The following is a 25,499-nucleotide window of genomic DNA, read 5'->3' on the forward strand; positions in this document are numbered from 1 at the left end:
GCAAATTCTTGCAGGGCTCCTCTGTCTCCTTTGTGGACACTGGCCCTTCACAGCGTGATTTTCCACACACTACTGAGGCACATTACAAATTTTTGATTTAACAATATTTTGATTTAGGAAGCCCACAGAGTTTTTGTGGATTTTATGCAGTGTAAGTGCTTCATTTACTATGTACCTTCCTGGAAACATAAGCTTTCAACATAAAAATGCTAGAAAGCTTTCTTTCATTTTTGTTCCTGCTACTCTTGTAATTCTCTCTTTTATTTATACAGCCTTCCAGTGACGTACACAACAATTTATTTGGAAGCTTAATAACAGAGACAGCATAGTGGAAAAGACTCTTTAACTAGAGGATTCTGAGAGGCAGAAGAGGGTAATAGAAGGATGAATATCAGTCTTTGTTTACTGGAAACAAATAAACCCCTGTGACAGTCTCCCTGCCACTGCTCTGCCACTCGTGGAAGCGAGGAGAATAGTCCTTAGCTAAGTACACGTTTTTGTTAAAAATGTAAAAGGCGAAATACTGTGCATAGTGCATAAAATGTCAGTGATTTTCCCAAGCTGTCAAATTCCTAACATTTCCCTGGCTACAATTTATCTCAGAATTTTGGTGACAGGATAATCAGCACAACATTTCAAACCTTCAAAAAATATTTCACAATCTTAAGCCACTTCTTTTTTTCCCAATAATTTTTTACATCAGTATTTTCAACTTTATCATCATGTGATTGAAAATGAAGGCCTCTTGCCCCCAGGATGCTTGTTAGAGCTCCCAACAAAGGCACGTGACTACATTTGCCATCAGCTCCTATGTATGCCACCTGTTCCCAGAGGCTCTGATGATACCAGGCAAAACTGCCAAATGATACTTCTAAGCAAGGCCATAGGGCAGGACTTTTTCACAGGTCAGTGACTGTAAGTGTGTGGCTTGTGCTTCTGGCACCTTAACTTGAAATGAACAGCAATCTGCCCAAACAGGAAAGGCCCTAGCACAGGGATGAAGAGCTTCCTGTTTCTGCCTCTGAGACACACGTTGGCACAGCCAGCCTGCAGACCACTGCTAAGAGTAAGAGGTCAGCAGGCACTTTTCCTACTTTCAGGTGCAGTTGTATGAGTGCCAAAGAGAATGAAGAGGCAGAAAAGACTTCAGCAGTAGCTGGCATTCTACCTGCAGTTTTTGCAGGAAGTACAAAGCATTAGCCAAAGGAAGTGTGGTGTGAATGAAACTGGAGAGGGCCTGGCTGCTCTCCAGTTGCAACAGCTGGGTTATCAAGGCTTTGCAGAAGCTGTAGAGTCACTAAAGTGCCCCAAGGTACACTGAAGCCTTTTGAAGGCTCTGCTGCCTGCCTTTCCAGACGTGGTGGCTTGTAAGCCAGGACATATTTGGCAGGAGCTGCACACTATCACACTGCCTTAGGACCATCCCTTCCAAGTGTACAGAAAGGTGCCGGATTCAGGGAAAGCCGGAGCTGCACAACATTCTGCAGGTGTGATGACCTGGGAGAGAACCTGGACGAGATTCTGCCATCATTGCTCATGATGAGACTTTAATGTGGTTTCTGTGCATTTTTCTCCCATAGGAGAAACAAGGCAGGAGAAAATCTTATTTTGGGATCATAGCATGGGTTTTTTAGACATTGGGAGTTAGAGAAATAGTGACTGACCTACCTGGTAATGAAAATCTCTGTGACAACAATGGTGCATGGAAATCTGGTGATGGCTGTACTTGAAAAACTTTCCCCCAATATATCTGAAGGGACTGTGAGTACAAATAAATTAATGAAAAATCATTTGACACTGTCCGTTCCACAGTAAGAAACTCTAATATTGTTGCTTAGGCAGCTCAAGTCAGCAAAATATTTACTTACTGTATCACTTAGAGCATTTTTTGACAAATATTTTGAGAGGTTCTAGATAGGATTTTTAATCTGGAAGGTGTACACTACCTCCTTTTCAAAAGAGGAGAAACTGAGGCACAGATCCTAAACTTGTCCGCTTTCCTAGGAATGACTTAGTAAGAGAGCCAACAGAAATCATGGATTATCATACTAGAATCCTTCCTTAGAGACAATTCCAATACTTTAAATTTTGATTTATTAAGGATTTAAGGACACTCCAGAATTTCACTTTTGAAGTTCTATACATCTCAAATAATCAGTCTTTTAATCAGTTTAAATAGTGGTCTTAAAGATCAATTTGAGCACGTTCTGTTCTTAAGGTTAATGAATACTATTTTGAAAATTAGCATATATATGAAGACATGTATAACATATAGGGCTGATAGTTTCATTACAAGAAAGAGAGCTAAGTAATTACATACTTTCAAAATGTCCAGCCATGCATTGTTTTAAAATATTACTTTACAGAACATAAGGAATGGATAATAAAGCAAACCTGGAGTTAGTAGAATTCATATGCTCCCCTCTCTGAAAGCAAAAATGTGTCTTTTCTCCTCAGTCTCCTCCTCATTAATTCCCATCCTCTTAGCCTGTCGATTTTACAGTCTTTTGTGTAAAGACTTGACCTGCTGCTGAATTTATTTCATGTGGGTTTATGATTTTCTCATCTGAATGGTTTGTAATGCAAAACCTTCAAGGTACAGCTGCTGCAACAAACTCCCTCATTGAAGCTTGCCTTGCTGCACACATTGCTCTTGGACTCTCACTCGACTTTGAATCCAAGCATTACAGAAGATGAGAAGTAGCATGGTCTTAAATACTACAATTAAAGCTGCTAAACTTTGTTCTTTTGCTGTCCTGTCCACGGCTGCATTGTGCAGAGTTTCTTCAATGAATGTATTCTTTGCTTCCCTCACAAAGCAAAAGAGGAACAGTAGTGGGAAATTTTATCCTCTGATACTTTTTAGAGTGTTTCTCTCTAATATCCCAGTATTTTATATGTTTTTGTTAATCCTGTGTATGATTTTTGTCATTCAAGTCAGTAGCCAGAACATTACCAAAAATGGTGTCGTCTGTGTACAACAGTCCTAGGTAAATGTAAAATTTCTGGGCATGGACCTAATGAGAGAAAGTGAGGAGAAAAAACCCAATGTGCACAAAGACATGTAAGGACAAACGCAACTGAATATTAAAAACCCCAAACTACTTCTGTGGTGAAAATGAACTCAAATAAAACACTCATTGTCTCAGTCACTCCAGTATTTATAATTTGTCTTGTTGTCATGTAAAAATATTTCTAAGATCTCTTACCTGTCTAATATTGAATACTTAACTCCTCCTTTTTTTGCTAGAAGACTTTGGCACATTTGAGATCCTGGACTGTGACTTTACATGTCTTTCACCTCTTTGAAAAGAAAAAAACCAAGATTTTTCTCAGCTGTTTTTCTAATTATTTTTATAAAGTGCATTTATTTTTCATCATTCATCATTTTTATGGTTTTATTTACAGCACTTTTCCTATTGAGCTTATTTTCACTTTCTGAACCTGGGCAATCTTCTCTGACTGGAAAACAAAAAAAAAGCTGCCAGAAACATAACTTAATTTGCTACAGTGCTTTACTATACTTTTTTTTGCTATAATTTGTATAATTAGGCTGTGTTGGACTTCCACAGCAAAGTGTAAGACATTTATTTTTACCTATTTCCATGTACAAGAAACAAAGTATCTTTAGAGAAATATGAAGTTGCATAAAGTATTATTTATCTTGATGTAAAAAAAAAAAAAAAAAAAGAAAAATAAAATATTAGAAGCAATATTGTAAACAGGTTATTGAAAACTACTTGGTGGCTTTTGAGGGCCTGAAGTCAGCACATGTATTTTCAGGACTAGAAATCTGAGAGTTCCTCCTGAACTAGAGACCAGAGTTGAAAATACAATACCTGACAAAAGAGGCCCCCATTCCAAACTTGATACGTATTTTTGAGATCATTGGCGTCTGGGTTCACTTACATGTCCATATAAAAGAAGAAAAAAATTCTTACATTTTTTTATAAGTATGAAAATCAGAAAGAAAGAAAATGGAGTGCCTGTTAAAAATTTTAATGACCACTTTTAGAAATGCATTTTTCTCAAAATTAGCCAGCTCTTAGTAAGTATAAAAAAAAGTAAAATGACTCTGCTGCTGGCTTTTGAAGCATGACATTTTGACATTTCTCTGATCCAAACCAACATTTCTAAAGAATCTTTTAAGATAGTCCCTAGACAAAACACAGTATTGAAATCCTACTCTATTTCTTTTGAAATATAAATAGAAAGGCTCCCATTGATAACAGTGGGAATGCACAATGACCTTCTGCTAATTTGAAAGTACAGAAGTTTGAAACAGAGATATTTGAAACCAGAAATGAAGCTTACAGTCTGAATAATACATACTGCTTGTCATTTTTATTGTGTAATGCTGTAATTTATTCACTATGCTAATGATACATGTGAGGATTTTCTTTCAAGGTAATTGAAATCAGTAATAAACATGAACCCTTTAGATCACCCTGGTACTCATTAATTACAAAACTAAAATGTCTTCACACTGTATAATTCATTTGCTCATTTTTTCCTGTAAAGAACACACATTCTCTACAGATAGAAATCTATACAATTTTTATAGTGGACAGCAGGAGTTTTTGTGCCTCCTGGTGATAAAAGTAAAGGTTTCAATTTTTCTAAAGACTAATAGAAGAATATTTGATAAATATTCAGTAACACCATGACACCTACTCCCATCAAACCTATTTCAAACCTGAAACAAAATTGGGGAATAATTGAGACCATGTGGAGATGTAATATGAGGAAATACTCTGTCCTGTTGCTGAATTTCTAGGTCAGGACATACAACTGTTCCCTTTCACAACTGATGCAGGAAAGGTGTCCCTGCCCATGGCAGGGGGTTGGAACAAGATGATCTTCAAGGTCCCATCCAACCCAGGCCATGACGACTCTATGATTATACAAGCCTGTTACAATGCTTTGCTGAAGGAGTTTCTGTTCCAGTCACAGCCACTTCCACACATAGACGGATTAAATTGAATCCAGAACTGCACCCTGGCATCATTCCTTATCATAAATGATGCTAGAAAACACACTACATCCGTCTTAAAATTTCTATAATGTCATTAGTATATTGTGGTGTTACTCAGTGCCATTTATGTAACCTCAGTATTTGCTGGCTCGATGTTTGGATGTGGGCCCACACATTGCTGCTTCCAAATTTCACATTTTAAGCCATTACGTTATTTGGTTTATTTTCGGCAGGTGGTTTGTGTATGATGTAGCATGAGTGTTCATATGTGGTGGGCCAGTAGAGCTGCCATGATTTTTGTAGTTTTTCATGAATGATTTTTTTTAAGAATTATGAGAAATTTTCCTCCCTGGTTTTAAAGGAGAATTTTCACTGAACATGCTGACTTGGAAGGGACCCACAAGGATCATCGAGTCCAACTCCTGTATTACCGCAGGCCTGGGCCCTAGGGTACATCACTGTGTCCTGCAGCCGTAGGGAGGAGGAGGAGAGAAGATCCAGCAGGCAGGAATTGTGCAGCAAGATTGATTTATTTGATTATTTTACAAACTCTTTTATAAACATTTTCTTCATAGTCTCATTGGACAAAGGATCAGCCACCCCTTGGGGGTGATTGGCTGAAATCCTAAAACATCCATTGTGAAAATATTTTTCTACTATACCATAAACAAGACTCCTCAAGGCTGCAGGTGTTTGGTTGTTTACATAACTGCTACCTCTTCTGTGAGAGAGAAAAGTCTCTCACGGACTTAGAAAGTAGCAAGAAAATCCTTGCTAGCAGCGTTTTTGTATCCACACTCCTGTACCTGCACAGGACATCCCCAGGAGTCACACCATGTGCCTGAGAGCGTTGTCCAAACGCTCCCTGAGCTCTGCCAGGCTGCCTGGTGCTGTGACCACTTCCCTGGGGAGCCTCTTCCAGCGCCCGACCACCTTCTGGGTGAAAAACCTTTCTTTAATATCCAGCCTAAACCCGCCCTGACACAGCTTCAGACCACTGCCTTGGGTCCTGTCACTGGGCACCACAGGGAAGAGGTCACTGCCTGCCCCTCCTCCTCCCCTCATGAGGAGTTGTAGACTGCAATAAATCCAGATTAGATTATTTTAAACAGCGTTTTTTTTAAGCATTTCTGAATATTATAAAAAAAAAAAAAACAACCAAAACCAACTCTGCTAAGATGTTCCAACTTTCTCTCATCATCTATCCAATACATGTAAACATTTCAGGGAAGGTGATGATTTACTGTTATTTTTAATGGAAAAGAAACGCCCCTTCCTGAGGAGCTATGAATATGCGACTTATTGATAATACCTGCAGGCCCGGTGATTTGTCTAATTAGGAAGAAGGGAAGGGAAGGGAAGGGAAGGGAAGGGAAGGGAAGGGAAGGGAAGGGAAGGGAAGGGAAGGGAAAGAAAAACGGAAAAGGGGAAACGTGGCGGAAAACAAGGGAAAAAGTGGGAAAAGCTGCGCTGGGCGTCTCCCTCAGCCGCGGGCGGGGCGAGGGGCGGGGCGAGGGGCTCGCTGCGGGCGCGAGCCCCGCCCCCGGCGCTAACGGCCGTACCCGCCGGGCCGCGCGGCCGCTGTTTACGGCGGCGCAGCCAATGGGCGGGCGGCGCGCGCGGGCGGTGCGGCCAATGGGCGGGCGGGGCGGTGCGTTTGAACGGCGCGGCGCGAGCGCAGCGGCCTGCGCGGCCCGGCGGGGTGCGTGCGTGCGTGCGCTGCCCGCCATGCCCGGCCGTCCCGACGACTACGAGGTGCTGCTCACCATCGGCGCCGGCTCCTACGGGAAGTGCCGCAAGGTGCGCCGCAAGGCCGACGGCAAGGTGAGGAGGAGCAGGCGGCAGCGGGAACGGCGCAGCTTTGCCGCTGCCGTGCGTCCCTGCCCGGTGCTGGCGGCTCTCCGCGACACGCGAGCGAGCGGCTCTGGCAGCCCCTCTTCCCCCTGCGCGGCCGCCGTCCCAGTCACTCCCCAGGGTGTTTCTGCCTCCGCAGATCTTAGTATGGAAGGAGCTGGACTATGGCGCGATGACGGAGTCGGAGAAGCAGATGCTCGTGTCGGAGGTGAACTTGCTGAGGGAGCTGCGGCACCCGAACATCGTGCGCTACTACGATCGCATCATCGACAGGAGCAGCACCACCCTGTACATCGTCATGGAGTACTGCGATGGGGGAGACCTGGCCAGCCTGATCGCCAAGCGCGCGAAAGAAAGGCACGTGAAATGTGTTTGTGGCACGCTCGGAATATCTTGCACGAGTCTTGGGCAGTCCAGAGAGAAGGGAAACTTATTTTGTAACTCCTGAGCAGTTTCGGGATTAACCCTTTGGACCCTACAACTCTTCTCAAATGCGAAAGGTTTTGTACAAAGTTACAACAGCGATGGGAATTGTGCTATTGAATGCATCACCGGGCTGGATGTTGGTGCTGAGGTGGTAAAAAACCCCAGAGCTCTCCTGTGAGGGAGAAGCAGTTGAGGGGTTTCTGGCTATGAATGGGGTTGAGAACATGAACCAGGAGGTCACAGCTCTTGTAGACAGGCAGCTTGCTCTGTGGGTTCTGGCCTTCCCCATGAGTAAAACTACTGGGCCCCTGTGTTCTATTGGAACACCAAAATATGTGGAAGGGAGGAGTGATTTTGAACACAATGTGAAAAGCTACTTTATGTGCCTATATATAAAGCTTGGGGAGACATCAAGTTGATAAGGCTTTACCTTGGTCTAAGCATCCTATGTAAGTATAGTATCAGTTTTCACATTCTTAGGTCAAATACAGGATACCACCTCTTTTACTTTGGGACAACAGTCTAAAACAGTTCTGCAGCTGCCCCCCCAGCATCAGTGTTTTCGTTTAAGGAAGTTTGTATTAAAAAATCAGCCCTGTTTTGGCTGTTATTGTATGTTGCTCATTATTAACAGGTGACAACATACTGTTATCTTAAGTGATCAAAGGGGCAGATCTCATCGTACAAGCATCAAATTGATATTTGTGTTGTAAGTAGTGAAAATGCTGTGTGTTTGTTAGATGGTTTGGGGAAGGAAGGAAATACTGCAGGGTTTCCGTAATAAAAGTCTAAATGTCTTCTAACATGTTTGCAGTGAATTTTCTTAAAAAAATCAGTTTTAAAGGAGAATGCATAGATGCCTGTTGCTGATAGTGGCTATTTCAGTGGCATTTTATGATAGTAGTATTAAAAGAGTTATGGAACTAAGACTGGCAGTGACTAATCAAACTGATGTGTGCTCAGAAAACCCATTAAACAATGTGTTCATTTTTCAGGCATTTCTTGGAAGAAAGCTTTGTTCTCCGAGTGTTGACTCAATTAACATTGGCCTTGAAGGAGTGTCACAGACGGAGCGACGGTGGAGTCACTGTGCACCGTGACCTGAAACCAGCAAATGTCTTTCTAGATAGCAAACAGAATGTGAAACTTGGAGATTTTGGACTGGCTAGGATATTGCACCATGACACCAGCTTTGCCAGAACGTTTGTTGGAACTCCGTATTACATGTCCCCAGTAAGACCTCCCCTCTATACATGATCTTTCATTTTGCCCCTCCAAGGTGTGCTGTGTTGGTCTCAGAGTCCATGATTGTTTGGGAGATTTTAATGAAGCCTTATTGGTCTTAAATGCAGGTGACTTTTTTTTTTTATAGACAATGTATGTTCTGGAGACAAGGTTATTTTCATCTCCTTTCCTCCCCACGCAATCAGTTTCCTTCTAATTAAAGTTGCTCTTCACTGTATAAGTTCTGTTATATTCTTGGGACATTAGAGTTGTTGGAGTATATTGTTCCTGTAAAAGAACAGGGAAGTTAGGGGGCTTTTATGTTTCATAGAGTTAAGGTAAAGAGCTTATTAAATTACCTCCTGATGACAGGATTTTAATTTGTAGTGGAAATGAGAAGGAATGACTAATTTCCCTGACACAGGGGATTTTGTGTGGGAAAGATTAATGCTCACTGAAATAGAGTTGCATCAGTTGAAGATTGGTGCAACACTTCAGTCTTCTACAGTGTAGTACTGCCACAAATTGTTAAAATCCTTCTAGTAAGACTAGATATGAATATTAATTAGGATGGAATGTTAGCAGTAACTCTAGTATATAATGGTTTATTTCAGGTTTGAATAGTAGCTGATTATCCTGCAATAGTGGAACCATGTCTTCATTAATAAACCTAAGATTGTTCTCTTTCTTTAGGAACAAATGAACTACATGTCATACAATGAAAAATCTGATATCTGGTCCCTAGGATGTCTTGTGTATGAATTATGTGCTCTCTCGTAAGTATGGTAGTGTGATAACAAATGTGGAAACATAACTGCTAATGTAGGTGTGATTATATTTTGTATAGATGAAAGCTTAAAGGTTTCAGAGACTAGTCCTAGATTTTTATTTCTGTGTTGGTCTTGACATGAGGTAGTCAAAATAAACCTTGACTGCAGGGTTTTTTCATAGTCTGATGCTTTTGTTTTCTGAAAATAAGTCCTGCAAAACTAGTGAAAGAATCCAAGAAAAATTTTCTTCTTCAGGCCTCCATTTACAGCTTACAACCAAAAGGAGCTGGCAGAAAAGATAAGGGAAGGGAGGTTCAGGCGAATACCGTATCGTTACTCAGACGAGCTGAACGACCTTCTCAGGGAGATGCTGAATGTAAAGGTAAGAATCAATTACTAATGTTTCCACCTATAATTTGGGATAGAACTGAAATACTGGTTTTTCTTCTCACTTATGAAACAAACCAACCTGAAGTAGTGGTTGTTATCACCTTGTCACTGGCAGTGTCACTTGTAGGGGAAGGAGGGAGGAGTTGTGCTCTGAGTCCATCAAACAAAGGCAGCAGCAGCTCAAGTGTCCTGCCAGGGTGACAGGATGCCAAAAGGCTGCCTCAATATTGGCTTACACAGAATTTCCTTACAGCATGCTTATTGAGGTCTTATAATTTCAGGGTTAAAATGGTTCCAGTGTGTTTGGAAGTTGGGAGGGGCTGTTTTGTCTTCATTTTGGGGTTTGCTTTATATGGGTAATGTATAGCTTGTTCCCTGCTGCTAGTGTGGGGGTGTTGAGAAGAACATGGCATGGGACAACAAAGCTGTATCAAACACCCAAGCCTCCAGCGGGTATGGATTGTTCAGCAGACTGTTAGCTGAGGAATCTGCTGACAGCTGCCTCTGCACACTCACCCACCCCCCTTCTGACTCCGCAAGGAGAGGGCGCCTGGCCTGGGAGACACAGACTTGCAGCTCTGGATCTGAAGGCTGGTAGCAGCCTCCTCCCTTGGCTTTTATCATCTGGTTGTGCTACTCCTTCCTAAGTTGTTTTCTCCAATCTGTCCTTCACTTTGTAGCACCTCAGCTGGTCTTGCTTGGGAATCTCTGGCCTTAATGTTTGTTCTTACAGATGGAACGTGTTGGTAATGTCTTTCCTTTAGGATTACTGCCGACCTTCCGTTGAAGATATTCTGAAGCACCCCTTGATAGAAGACTTGGTGGAAGAAGAACAAAAACAGAATTATGATAGAAGAGGCTTGAGACCATGGGAGCCAGAAAGGCTGCAACACTCAGATGCTGCAGTGAATGAGCTGAAATGGAAGGAGCAACAATTACAGGAGCGAGAGAAAGCCGTTAAAGAGAGAGAACAACGTCTGGAGCGTATGATATTCCATTTTGGGATGGGGGTGGCCCTGGGATTCTGATTCAGTTGGAAAAAGAAAAAGTAGACAGTTTTCAGAACCCTCATTTTAATGCAGTAGGATACTGTAGTCCTGCATGCACCACTAGAATTTTGTCTAAAGGCCAAACCAAGAATGCTTAGGGCTTTACTCTGCTATACTAGCTTCTGTTTTAAATTACTAAGATATAATTGGCAGTTTAGATATGGAAGACTGGTTTGTGAAGATTATTAAACATGAGTGGCAGTTAGGAAAGCATACAGAAAAGTTGGGTCTGCACTGTGCAGTCTATGTTTCTTTTCACCTGCTGTGCAAGTAAACATTGCCTATACTAACATATAACCTAAGGTGAGCTTGATGCTGAGGAGAAAAAAAAAATCTTTGAGTAAACTGTCAACTGCTTTTATAAAAGCTGCACCCCACAGGTTAGCTTACCTGTGAGACAATAGATGGCTGGTCCTCAGGTGTTGGCATTTCCTGCCCACACAAGATACCTCTTTGCATATGCAGTACGCTCTGCAATAGTTTTAAACCATATGTATTATTTTTTTTTCTTGAGCCTGAATAACAGCTGCTACTGTTGTAAGCAGGGTGTTTAGTCATAGCTGAGCTATAGTATTTGGTATATAAACATTTAAATCTGGTGTCATGTGTGCCACGAGTTAATGTGTAGAATAGAAAGTTGCTATCTCTTCACTGTTGCAGACATGTCAGAGTTTTTGGAACAGAAGCATGCCTGGCATTTCAGAGTACTTGTCAATGCTTTATTAGTGCATTGATAAAGTTGTATCTATGCAGCAGTTATCTTTGCTTAGAGCCATAGAATCAGAAATGTGGGTGCATCTCCCTGGCTATTACTGCTCTTTCCCTCTAAGAAAAGCCCACCATGCAGAGTCACTCTAACATTTACGTGTTCACACTGCATACTACCATATTTCTACTTCCAGAGAAAGAACGGGAACTCTGTGTTCGGGAGAGACTGGCAGAGGACAAACTTGCTAGGTACCTTACTAACCTATAATAGTCTATATTAGAAACTCTACAGTCTTGCAACAAAAAGCTTAAACTTCTCTTCCCAAACCAGAGCTGAAAACCTGCTGAAGAGGTGCAATCTCCACAAGCAGCAGCGGGAGGTAACCTATGCGGAAGGTCCAGGTATGCAAATACGCAAGAAGGCGCTTGCTCAGGCCAATGTAGGCTGGTGTGACCGGAAGAAAGCCCCTGGTGCTCAACGTGCTTGGCACAGCCCCCTTGGGGCAATGCAAAGCCCAGCTATGGCTGCACGGTTGGGAAGAGACTTTTGATTTTCTGCTTTGCAGAAGGACTTAATGAGTGATGCTCAGCATAAGTCTGAGTTAGCACTGTTTGCACTGCAGTCTTGTGCTGTCTGGGAAATTAGGTTCTTGTGGTGAGCTAAGGGAAGTGCCTGCTTGTAACCCAAACCTTTTTCAGAGCTGCACTTATTTTATGTATGGATGTCTTTTTATGGACCTTTGATTTAGTTAATTTTAATAAAATTGCACACTTCTAATAAATTCAGCTTTCATTAAACTTGCAAAAGCTTCAACATGGGAAATATTATTTGTTGCAAGTGACGCAGGTGTGCCTGGTGCATTGTATAAACTATGAAGAATACACACTGCTATTATAGAAAGAAAAACTCAGATTTGAAAACGTGCTAAAAGACTTCCTGACTGCCTCTAGTCCAATCTGTTTTACAGTAGTATTTGATACTCACTTGGTTGTTCAATCCTTGCTATCATAAGGGGCAGTATCGTCTGTTTATTGCTCCCATCTTTTATTATTAAAAATAATATTCAAGTATCTAAATGCCTTTTTAGATAGTGGTAGGAATAGTGAAGGGCTGGGTCAGAAGTAGCACTCTAGAACAAAGACATGTGAACACTCTTTAACATGCAGTAACACTCTCTTCATTTAGTTTTGGTCTGATAAAGCAAGATAAGCATGTCACTGCCTCCAAAGCAAATAAAACTGAAGCAGCCTTGTTTTTTTTTTTTTCAAGAAGTGCCTATCACAGCAGGAAAGGACACAAGTAAAATGCCCCTAGAAAGTGAGTGCTCCTTGAGCAGTCTCTAATATTTGTCAGCTTTGAGAATTCCACCCGTCTCTCAACATCTTGTCTGACTTCAGCACATTAAAGAATTTGAGAACAAACTTGCTTTTGGCTTTCTGATGTTGCATCTAAAACTGGATGACTGAATGCAAATGAGCTTCTGCTCTTGCTTCTGTTCTCTTCTGCATTTCCCACCCCTTTACATGATATTGTGACCTTACCAGGTATATTAGTTTTTGAGGATAGGCAAAACCAGTTTGGGTGGTTAATACCTCAAGATAGATAATTCAGGAAAGTGAACATAGTTACTACGAAACTGTCCAAACCTTGCAATAGCTGTAGAGCATGTGATTTGCTGCTCTTCCATTTCAGTCCAGTGTGCTCTTGTTCCACTGTTTCTAAAATTATGCCTATTCTCATATAAACAGACCAAGTGTTTCTCCAATCTTGGTACCACCATTGCTTGCTTGTGCTTTCACTTGCTTAAATATGGCTATATTTTTCACAACTGGATTGCATCTCACACATCTCTTAGATCCCTAAGTTCTCCTAGAAGTCCATTGAGGGGTTCACTTGACAGTAAAATGGAATACCAAAAATCCTGGTTTTTAAGACAGGGTCCTGGATGCTACCCTATTTTTGCAGGGCTTTTCTGATTCTTAGTGAGCCATTTAATGTTAAAACAGATCTGACTTAGAGTAATGAAGCTAGAAAGTGCTGAAATATTTGCTGGCTTTTTAAATCCCTTCTTGCTCTTTAGTGCTTATATCATTCTTGCTGTAGCCTCATCAATTGCCAATTAAGGCTTCAGTGTTAAACTTAGAATAGTTAGACCTTTGATTAAATAAAAATCACACCTTAAGTTGGGCCTTGTGAATTGGCTCTTATGAGAGGCAACTCAGCTGTTATAGTAGCTTTTGATGGTAGTTATTGTACTCTTGAGTCATTAACTGCCTTTTGATAGTGGCATGCTGTAGGATACACTATGAAAATTCCTGTTCTGGAGGCTGCAGCGGAAGTAACTTGCTAATTTTTAATGCATGTGAACTCATTACTCATCAAGTCAGAGCCTAATTTGTACCCCAGTGACTTAATACAATGATAGAGTTGAAACAATGTGGGTAATGTAGAAAGACCACTGGACAGGTTGAGTCTGCCCCTGCTGTGAAGAAAAGACAAGGTTTTTTCAGTAGCTGAAAAAAATTTAAAAGCTGAAAATTCTTTAGGAATTTTCTAATGTCTAATTCTTTCAATTTTCTTTTGGAACGGGCTTATGTTACTGTTTATTTAATTTCTGTCCTTCAAAAGAAGCATCATGTCTTCTTTTCTTAATCAACTAATATTTCCTTTGGTATTGGGAGGTGCACCCTAAAAACTACTATGGCATATATCCTTTTACCACCATCATTTAAAAGGCTTGCTTTCAATTTTTTTTTCTCAAAAAAGAGAAAAGAGTTGTTGCTATTAATGGAGATGCATTTAATTAGATCACTTAAAGCCATAGGTAGATGACAAAATGGGCACCAGGGTTAAAAGCAATAAATGCTGGAAGATGCACTAATGCAGTACTTTTTGATTTCTTAAGATAATGCACTCCTGCTTCCCCTTTCTACAACCAAGAAGAACTCACTCTTTGATGGAAGTGAAGAGAAAGCTGTGCCTCCTCATAATATGGAAAACTATTTCCTTTCCAAAGGGAAAAGCTCTGATCTCAAAAGGCGTCTATATGCTGCAAATCTACGGGCTCAAGCACTGTCTGAACTGGAAAAAAACTATCAACTGAAGAGCAGACAAATCTTGGGCATGCGTTGAAACTGTAACAGATGTATTTATCTTTGAAAAGAAGATTAAATGTATAGGCAGATACTTGTGCCTCCCTCTCTTAAGCTAGAACCTACTGAAAAAGTATTTTAACAGTTGTTGTACAAACTCTTAGTTTATGACAGGTAGTTTATGATAAATGCATAAGATGCTATATGATGAAAATAGGTATTTTTGATACCAAATAAAACAAACTGAATTAATTGTATTATTAAAGAAAGGTATTTTGGTCATCCTGTTTACCATACTTTTCTGACAATATAAAGAATGAATATATATAAATGATTTGTTTAAAATCTGATGTGAAAAACTTTTCAGGTGAAAAATGTACAGATTCACAGTCTGTAGGTTAAAATGATGCTGTATGTAATGCACAGTTGTTGATAAAGGAAGTATTGATATTCTGTATATGTGGGAAAACAGTGCCTTCTTTTCTGCACTTGTAAATATTTTTTAACAAAAGAGCACAAAGATTTTATGCTGTCTCTTCCTACTAAGTAAGTGACCTATCAAAGCAGGTTACTTTTAATGTTATGTTTTGACTAATGAGTGGGGTGGGTCAGAATAACATAATTTATGAGTCTATGTTCTTTTCTGCCTGAGCAGCTGAATGCCTTGTCCACCAGCTCCTGCAAGGCCTGTGTCAGGGCATGGCATTTGAAATAACACCTTTTACTTGCCTTGAAACTGTTATAAACTGATCCCCTGAGACTGCTGTCCAGGATGGGACGCCATCCAGGGTATTAACATTTGTGTTTTGGGGCGGGGCAGTTGTCCTTTAAATAGTAAATCCTTCTTTTCTTGAAGCTTAGGAGGTATCTCCATCTAAACCTCAACAATGCTCTGCTGGTGTAGGAGTTGCTCACTTAAGGTGGTTTAAGTTTCATGCACTAACTCAAGACTCATAAATTTTAAAATATCCTTTGAAACTAATGTCTGGCATATGTTTTACATATTTTTTTTTCTCTCTGGATTGAAATGCCATAAAACATACATTCTTAGAAAACAGCTTGTTTTCAAAACATTTGTTTCCTTTGGGCTATGAATGTTATCTGAGGAGGAATTCTAGATGGTTTTTACTTCATAGGAGAGAATCTTGTTTGAAACATCAATTTAATTTGACAAACTAGATCATCTTAAGGGTCCCTTCCAACCCAAACCATTCCATGATTTGCTGATAGAGAAGTACTTGTGTAACCCAACTACATAACCCAATCTTGCAGATTCTTAACCACCACATTTGCTTGCAGAGTGGTTGCTGTTTTCACCACAACCTTTGCTTAAAAGAATTAGACATGACTATTTAGTTTGCTAATGTAAAACCACCAGCATTCTAGTGGTTATTGCCCAGCACTAGGTGTGGTGGGAATGTCTGGCAGGTGTATACACAGCCAGAGTAGCTGTGCCACATGGGTCAGTGCAGCTTTCCTCTGCATTCTTTCGTATTTCTGAAGCTTCTCATTTATGTGGAGGGTGAATCCCTGCTTTGTCACCGCATCTGTGCACTCAGATTTTTCTGTTCTGTGCCTCAGTCAGAAGACCTGCAATGGAGTTCTGGCCTTCATGTGGATCTTTATGGCTTAACCCATAAAACATTAAAGGGTAGGATATGCAGTGGTGTCAGTACAGTCTGAAAAATATGTAGGATGCAAGAATGTTTTGCCATCTGTAAAATGCAGGTATCAGTGAAAGGAGGAAAACAAGCAGCCAAGAAAATAAATTAATACTGATTCATGAAAGACTGTATTTCCAGAATCTCAGAATGGTTTGGGTTGGAAGGCACCTTATGGATCATCTGGTTCCAACCCCTCTGCCATGGACAGGGACACTTCACTAGACCAGGTTGCTCAGAGCTCCATCCAACCTGGCCTGGAACACTTCCTAGAATCTAATCTAAACCTATTCTCCTTCAGTTAAAAGCCATTCCCCATTGTCACGACATGCTCTTGTAAAAAGACTGTCATCTTTCTTGTAGGCTCCCTCCAGGTACGGGAAGGCCACAATTAGGGCAACCTGAAGCCTTCTCCAGGCTGAGCAATCCCAATTCTCTTAACCTTTCCTCATAGGAGAGGTGCTCCATCCCTCTAATCATCTCGTGAAAGGGCTAGTGTTTACAAATGCTTTGCTTTTAACACGACCAAGGTAAGAAAATGGCTTGAGAGTATTTTTTTTTCCCTTGGAATACACATTTCTGCAATTTAAAAGTAAAATGCCTTGAGAGCATGGTCTGCGGCTTTCTTCGCCCTTGAATATCCTAGTAACCTCAAGATGGCACTGTTGCCTTGTCATTTATAAGAACTTCCTCTACCATACATTCATCTGAAATATAATATCTTATTTACATTTATTTTTACCTGTTTGTTCTAAGCACGTTGCTGCAAGATGCTGACTTGCTTTGGCTACGGATGCTGGTGCAATTAATTATAATTATCTCCGATTTGCCATTTTGCATCTTTCATGCATGCATTATAAAAATAGCTGAATCAAAGTCCTAGTTAACAACTACACTGTTATGAATCCGAAATGCTACAGAGAGTGCAAACTGCATCAATCACAATGGCAGTAGTAAATGAGAACAGCTTGGTTACAACTGTAGCATTAAGCTGTTTAACTGCATTATTTACAGTGTCTTCTTGAAGTATTATCACTCTAATATGATAAATGCAGTGTTTCCTAAGGTTTTTGAAATAAGAACTTCCTACCAGTACGTGTCAAACATAGTGAAAGGCATCCTGGAGATGGGCTTCGTTCTCTCTCAGGATTTTTGCTCTGGAATCCTAAAATTCACATTTTTCTACAAGGGTGTAATTGTTTTTCCAATAGAACGTGTGTAGCATTAGAATCACACTCAGGATGCAATTTTCAAACATATTCAGGAAAGAGAGCATTCACAAATAGAACATTTATGGGAATGGTGACTGCTTATGGAGTGCTTGCAAAACATTGCCATCATGCTGATGGATATACTTATTTCTTAAAAGGGAAGGTAAGTGTGTACATATGGATATAGTACAGCTTAAGCCTTACAGGATGGTAATAACAGTGTACACTGTGGAATGTTGTGAGAGAAATTAATGTTTAATACAGATGCCAGGAATTTTAATAATATGATTAGTTGAGAGCACCTCTGAAATTACAGAAGTTTTACATGCATAAGAACATCAAGGATAGCCTGGGGGGAAGCTGCATCATCTTTGAAAAACACAGGCCAGTTTCCTGATTTTCAGCAGTCATGCCCTGTGCCCTCTGCAGCCAGCTGAACAGCACTTAAACAGTGTGAAAGTGCTGGCCAGCTGGGTGGATAAAAAGCTTAATAAAAATCAGACATAAATATAGAAGACTGTCAAGCTTCTTCGTAAAAGTGAGAGATGCCACCTCTGAGCCTCCATCTCTTCGGTCCCTGTGGCAAGTGCAGCCCCTGCACCCCAGAACGATTTTCTCCATGGCGGTAATCTGCATTTGTCCAGCTGTGGCAGACCTTTGGTTGTTGCTCATCAGCCATTCCAGCAAAGGGATGTGGAAAATATGTGGGGGGACCACGATGCCATCAGTGGAGCTGATGCTGTGCCGGAGATCCAGTACCCCTGCACAGGGTGTTAATAAAGTCTAGGTGTAACAGTATATAAAACTTCTCAGGAACACTATCTGACAGCCAGAGCCCACTGTTCCCTGTCATGTTCTCCACCCCCCAAAAAGGTTGTAAAACACCAGTAGCAACATTTCCAGGTTTTTACCCAGCTTTAGTGGTTACTGCTTAGGGTTGATGGTTTATGATACAGTATCCCTGCAGTCCAGGGCCTATGGTTTATCGATCTCTGTGCTCTCAGGCCTCCTGCTTTTTTCATCTAAGATTCATAGCCTATGTTTAGTGTTTTGTGGTTTGCTAGAGTAAATTATACACTCCTGAAAGACACAATTCTCAAATTCTACCCCTGAAGTAAGATTTGTAATCTTCCCTCACTATGCAGGGTTCACCTCTGTGTGGTCCGTGTTGATTGATATTGGGACTCCTCTTAGGTTAGCTAATGAAGTCCACAGAATGGATCAGACACTGGAGTGAGGGAAGGGGTGGACGGGTGGGGAGATGCCAGGTGTAAACGTCATGTAGGCATTTCTTTTCATAAGGAGCTCCTCGGTAGAGAAAGGAGAGGCAAGAAGAGACTTCCCTATCTCCAACGATCCCCTTCTTCCTTCAGTATCCATTTTCCAATCAATACATACTATCATTTATTTGATCGCTGTCATGACGGGGCATAAAGCACTCCAGACTGAACCTTTCTAGAGCCCAGCTCTGCCTGGCCATTTTGCAGGGGCCTACAGGTGGAAGATGAAGAATTTGGGCAGGGGTTGAGCTGAAATGGCATTTTGCCACTTCTGATTTCCTCCCAGCTTTCACAGCAGGGTGAGATCTTGGTCCCTGCAACCCACTTGCTTTTCACATTCATAGTGTGTGCCTGGGTGGCAGTTCAGGCTCACTGGCGTGGCTGCTGCAGTTTGAAATGGGGGCTGTTGTTTCATTCTTTGGGATGCCTAACCCCCACCTAACTGCAATAAAGCTGGTGGTAAGGACACAGAAAGACTTCCTTGGAGGAAGGGGACCAAAAGCACAAAGTTTATTTTTGACAGTGAATGAAGTGTTTTGTCCTCAGAAAAAGTGTTGTCTCCTAACCCCCTTCCTTCAAACTCATAGGCTGAGATGATGTTTTGATATGATTAGGTGCTGGCAATGTGGGGAGATGGAGAGAAGCAAGAAACTGCTGGTCAGTGGGAGAAAGCTCCTGTCCACCCTCTCTGAGGGTCTGCAGTGTTCAAGCCATGCTGGGGCTGCTCAGAGCTGCACCCAAGCATCCCAATTAATTCTTCATTTTGGAGAAGGGCAGGATGGCGGGATATGTGCCACCTTCTCCAGAGCTGCAAGAGTGAGATGCTTGTGTGCCACCTGCGCTCTCCCAATGCTGTTACTTGCTCCATGCCATGAAGCCAGGTAACCACCCTGAGACACCCATGGTGGGAAGAACCGCCAGCCCTAGATGATGTCCTCGTTGTTGACATGAAGGTCCCCACAGACCATGTCATAGAGCAGGATGTCCAGGGAGCAAGTTACCACTGAATTGCCATGGTAGCAGTGAAAGCAGATCCACTCTGGTGGGCTGCACTTTGGCATTCCTGCAGGACACAGGCAGAGCTCCTCAGGTGCATGCTGCTCCCTCTCAGACCCCGTTCATTCAGGCATTGCTGGGGATGTGAGGGCTGCACTGCTGGCACGAGGCACACCCACTGCCTTCTCACCAGCATCTGACTCTTGTTTACAAACTTTGGGTTGTGAGAGAAAGCCTCCGGTGCTGAAAGAGAACAGCTGAGTAGGCAAAACGCTGCCTTTATCCCCTTACCCCCTACACCTGCACTAGCTAAGAAAAGTATCATAGGCCAAAGCTGAAAAAGGGAGTAGAACAGCCCAAATCCTTCTGCGACTGAAAACGAAAAAGGAATCCCTGCTTCCCCAGGACATCCCAGAAGTCCTGAGCTCACTCTGGATGCTCCATCACAAGCACAGATCCGTCGGGGAGCTCCAACCAGTCCAGGAGCCGCACGACGGCTGCGGAAGCCACGGGAGAGCACCCAGAGGAGCAGCACCGGCCCCAGGCGAGGGGGGACGGCGATGCCGCCTGCGGGGCTGATGCTGCCCCGGCGGTCCGGTACCCCCCGCCCAGGGGATGCCCCAGTGTCCCCCGACCCGGCCCCGCCAGTGCTCGGCACTGCCCGGGCCCGGATGCTCCACGACCCCCGGTGACCCCGCGCCCGCTCCCCGCAGCGTCCCGGGGAGAGCCCGGCGGAGCCGAGACCGCGGCGGGAGCACAGGGGCGCGGAGGGCATGGGAGGGATGAGCGGGATAACGAGAGGGAGAGGAGGCAGAAAACCGCTCGGGAGAGTCACTGCTCCTGCTGCTGCTGATGCAGATGCTCTATCGGTCACTTGGGGGTTTTTTAAAATTCTTTTATTTTAGTTTATATTCCATCTTCAAAGCCACTTTCCTCGAAGTGAAGTAGCACTTGCTGCCGAGGTCAGTTCTAAGCTCAGCATTATTGCAGTGATTTGCAGCGTTTGCACGTGGCCTGCTACATTTGCATTGCCTCACTTGCATGCAAGACTCGCTGTCACAAATGGAAATTGATTCTAAAGCCTTTCTGCAGGTCCTGCCCCTGCATCCTTTACCGAGCTGTTTCCCTACATCTTCAGCTTGGGCAAACTGACAACCTTCTCAAAAAACCAAAAAAAAAAAAAAACAACCCAAAAAACCAAACCAAAAAAATTCTCACCTTTAGAATGTGGGATTGAAGAAATTACCATGCTGTAGTGAAGTACTTTGAGATCTGTACATACTGAATAATGCTATTTAACTCTTCCTAGTTACTAGCGGACAAGACACACTGTATGTAAACAATTGGTACAAAGTTGGAGAAAAACTGCATACATTGCATAGATCTATTATTGTTGTTATTATTATACAAACATGTACTACCAAATATGCTGCCAGCTTCAGTCCTAATCCAGTATCCCACAATATCGGGCTGCAGATGAATATTTTTTAGTGATCTTACAGTAGAATCACCAATTGTTCTCTTACAGAAAATCAGAAGCATCAACAAGGAAGGCACTGAATCAAATCGAGTCTTTGCAGTGGTGAGGACAGCTTTCCGTATATGCAAACACAGAATTGTCTCCTACTCTCCTTGTTAGTAACCAAACACAGAACAATGGTCGTCTTCCCCCTTTCACAGGCTCATTCTCCCTGGTGACTCAGCCTGGAAGAACAGGATCTGCTCACTTCTTTAATGCCAGGAGGACTCCTTACCGTGCTGTAAATCCCCCTGTGCTGTGCCAGCCCCAGCAGTGCTGAGGAACGGGACACGAAGCCAGCCTCACACCACATGTCCCCAGCTGCCTTAAGACCCACGATTAGCAGTGAGGTCGCTTCCTGCCCTCGGCAAGTAATAAGTAACAATAAATGCATGAAATAAGCATGAACATAATACATAATATTAAATTTTATGTATAAATATGTAACATATACATGCATATATTAAAATATAAAATAGAATGTCTAATAAATACATATATGTAATGCAAATATATAATAAAGAATTAAATAAATGCATGCACTAGACATTTCTCAGCCTGGGAGTTATTCTAAGGAAACTCCTATTTAGGACTTGCATTACCTGGCAGTGAGGTTTTTGGTCTGTTTTAAGCATGCAGCTAGCAGAAACAAACCCATGCTCATACGTTGTCTTTGCACAGCTCTTGGGTCCCTCTCAACACACCAATGCAGGCCACAAGGTGAACTGGAAATGTCTCTGTGGCAACATCCAGCCTTCTAATTTTATTACTCAGATTAAGCCCAGTAACTGATGAGAGGAAGTTTGCTCTGAATTAACAGGGTGAGCCTGTCTGTACGTGCACTCAGTGCTCTGCTTCCTCACGTAGGTTGCTCAGAGTACTGTCACTCTTGCTTATGTGTTTTATGAAGTGGTTACTTCTTCAAGAAAGAGGAAGGATAATTTTAGGTAATTTTGCATAGATTAATGAGGAAGTATCAAAAGACTATATTTGACATACTTTCCTTTTTTAAAATTTTGTCTAAGCTAATTGTCCCTTGGTATGGGAGGGAGAGTGGTTGTTAAAACAACAGTTTCTTTACAGGTACTTGGGGTTTCACTGTAATTTTCCTGCAATGGTAGAAACATTAACCCTAATGCAGCATCATTGGAAGCAAAGGATTTCCATGTAATTGCCTTTTCAAGGCATGTGTTATAATTGGGAGTTCTAGTTTAGTACCCATTTCACGATTACATCTTCCTCAGTGAGTTATGGAGAAACTTCTTATCAAAATTTGGGCTTAACATCATAATAAAAAGTCCATTGACCCCTTCAGCTGTTTATTAGGGTCATCTCTTTGCAGTGTATTACTTCTAGATTTTCTCCTACATTGATCCTCATTAATGTTTTATTTATGTACTTCTGAAACATTTCCAGCATGTGGACCTGAGTGATTGGGGCTGCTCTTGCCAGAAGACACCAGCAGCCAGGGAGTAGCCAGACTGCAGGGCTGAGATACCGAGGAGTGAGACAGCTTCCCCACAACCCAAAACCTTTCCATCACTGCTGGATAGATTTCGAGAGGACAGTACACAATTTAGGCAGGAGTCCCTTATGTGAGAATCTCTGAGTCGGGGTTTAAAGTTATATCAAAGCCTCAGCTCCTAATGATCAACCTTGAGCTATAATTTCAGAACCTGCCCCTTAGATTTTCTGTAAATTTTCTTTCATCTCCCTTACAGCATCTGCAAAGGATGGGGAACTCCCAAGGAAACCTGTCCTTTTTCACAACATACAAATCCTGCTAAGAACTATTGTACTAAAAGCTGTTGACAAATGCATTTCCCCCACACCCCTGCTGGTAAGTCCTTGAAGTTTGAGGCACGAGTGACATCAGAAGAATGACAGTGTGGGGGCTCCACAGCTCTGGGGGACATCTGCCATGCGTCAGACACTGATGAACTGAAGTTTGCAAGCTACCAAGGAAAGTTGCTGCAGTAGGAAAAGCAAGGGCAAGATTATTAGGTTTTGTCCTTGGATTGTGAATGCAGGAGGAATTCTGGCCCTGTGGGAGCCATTGATGCTATTGTGGCCTGGGTTGCATACAAAGTCCTGTCCTTTTGATTTAGAGTGTTTATTTGTTTCCAAATCTCTTTCCCCACCATCCCTCATTTCTACTCTCTCTGGGAATGATTATGGGGAATAAAGCCACATGAGCATAACACCCATCCAGCAAAAACACTTGAGGACACACTTTTAACTGAGCAAGTGTTTTATTACTTCCTGAAGAATGTTTTTACAAAATGATACCCTTATATTTATTACAAATAATATGTCTTATAAACAAATTATTTTAACTAAAGGGAAACCTATAGAAACCGCCCCTGTTGCCCAACAATCAGGTGAGGCTGGCAGAAGGAAGCAAGAACTTTGGAATTAATAGAAATAACTAATTCTAACTCTGCCAATTGCTTGCTTTTGATTTGCTTTTCCCACTTGCTGTCTTTGCTCCATCTTGACTGTCTGCTCCATTTCCTTTGTACTTTTCAGTCACACTGTTGGGGTTTTTTACTGGAACAAATAAAACCCAGAAAACTACATTGTTTGACCACTGTGCTGAGAACTCTTTGGAGGGCTGAGGAACTCAATTCACTGAAACCATCAGGGTAAATAGAGAGCAGCACACAAATAAGTGTGCTCAATGCAGGACAGTATTTACCTTGGGTATCTGCATATTCTTTTGATGTGAAAGGAGTATTGTACTCTCCTCAGTGCTTTGCCACAGAAGCATTTCTCCAGCAGTAAAACTGAGAAAGCAGGTTTAATTATTAGCTGGTTTGCACCTCGGTGGCTTCAAGAGGCCGTGTGGAGAGCTTGCAGATCATGGCACTCAGGCACACCCAAAGGCTGTGCAGGCCTTGCAAGGAAGAGCTGGAGGTGACCATTCCCCTTGAAAGGCTGCAGCTGTCCCAGATAAACACCCGTGCAGGAGTGAGGAAGGGGAGCTGGGAGCAGTGCTGCAGGTGGGAGGGCCCCCAAGCACATGTGCTATCCTGCTGGCCCAGAGGGTTCCTTTGCTGGGTGAAGCAGATAAGACAGAAACATGAAGCTGGGCTGCCTCCAAGTTTGGGGTTACACTGGGGCCTGTCAGTCAGAGGGTACAGCACCGGGTCCTGTAACTGCTTGTTCCCTGCCACAGGCAGGGATCTGGCTGCCAGAGATCCATGTCCGTACTCTGGGATCTGTGTCAGCATCCCGACCAGCACAAGCAGGCTGTGTGACACAGTTACAGCAGGTCAGAGAGAGACTGAGGAGGCCAGGAGGACTAAGGAGGTCAGGAGGACGCTGTGGTATGCGGGGCTGGGATGAATCACCTCAACAGAGGGAAGGCTCACTCATGCTACGCGCCCTGGTAGGATGTGCTGGGCCCTTGCTGCCCCGACTGCTGGATCAGGCCAGAGCCAATGCCAGGAATCCATCACATACAACGATGGCTAATTATAATGACAGAGAGCAAGTAGCTCCTCCTCTCCCTCTTGTAACGCTCCCCAGCCTACACAGTGCCTGCATGTTGCCATACAGAATATTTCAGGAGGGGCCTACATGTGCACACCCAAATCCTTGTCCACCCACGCAGTGTCCTAGAGGGCAATCCGCTGGAATGGTTGTCTCCCATGGAGGACTGTGTCAGCCCAGCCTGTTACAACTCATTGGGGACACATGAACACACAAACACTATTGGCTGACTTTCTGTGTGCTTATAGGCTGTAACCAAGTCTCCAATCATTCTCCATGAAACATTTTTCCTACTTAGGGTTACATTCAAAGGTGTTGGATATAATTATCAAGGACACAAAAGCTTTGAAGACCCGTTTGCAAAAGATCTCCTAATTAATTGATTTTTAACAGTTAGTGTCTATATGTGTTTTGATAGTGCCTATGGTGATTTTATATCACTACAATGCTATAAAATGCATGTACTGGAGCTTTAACAACGCTGGCCTGCTATGTTACTGCTCCTCAAATACATATTTTGCTTATTTATATATTTCCTTTTTTCAAGGAGAATATCATTCGCTAGAGAGATTTCCAAGAAAGAGATAGGCCCTGGTTTATCTAATTGGCAAAGGCACAAAGTTTTTCTATTTTATGTGGCTAATAAAAAACTGAATAAGCATATTCCTAGAGCTTTAGTTGGCACTCTTCAGGATCCTAAGGTTATACACAGTTTAACTGCAGCTTTTTGCACGAGAGCTTGACAAATGACAGGAAAAAAGACCTTTATCTCCACAGTTAACCAACCAGATAATATACATTGTTAGTCACTAAAGTACATGGAATATTTCACAAATGGATTACTTGCA

General features: G+C 42.3%; 1 protein-coding gene across 1 annotated transcript; it reads left to right on the forward strand.

Annotated features, from left to right (window-relative positions):
• Window positions 1–6,703: 6,703 nt before the first annotated feature.
• Window positions 6,704–14,529, forward strand: NEK2 (NIMA related kinase 2; the record flags this gene model as incomplete). Its single annotated transcript, XM_082302446.1, has 9 exons — window positions 6,704–6,799; window positions 6,969–7,186; window positions 8,251–8,488; window positions 9,173–9,255; window positions 9,505–9,631; window positions 10,404–10,623; window positions 11,591–11,645; window positions 11,728–11,798; window positions 14,303–14,529. 9 exons carry the CDS (start codon window positions 6,704–6,706, stop codon window positions 14,527–14,529), a joined length of 1,335 nt encoding a protein of 444 aa, XP_082158572.1.
• Between the last annotated feature and the right edge of the window lie 10,970 nt (window positions 14,530–25,499).

The sequence above is a fragment of the Coloeus monedula genome (genome assembly GCF_965178545.1).
Source record: "Coloeus monedula genome assembly, chromosome: 2".
In the NCBI taxonomy this organism is placed as follows: Eukaryota; Metazoa; Chordata; class Aves; order Passeriformes; family Corvidae; genus Coloeus; species Coloeus monedula.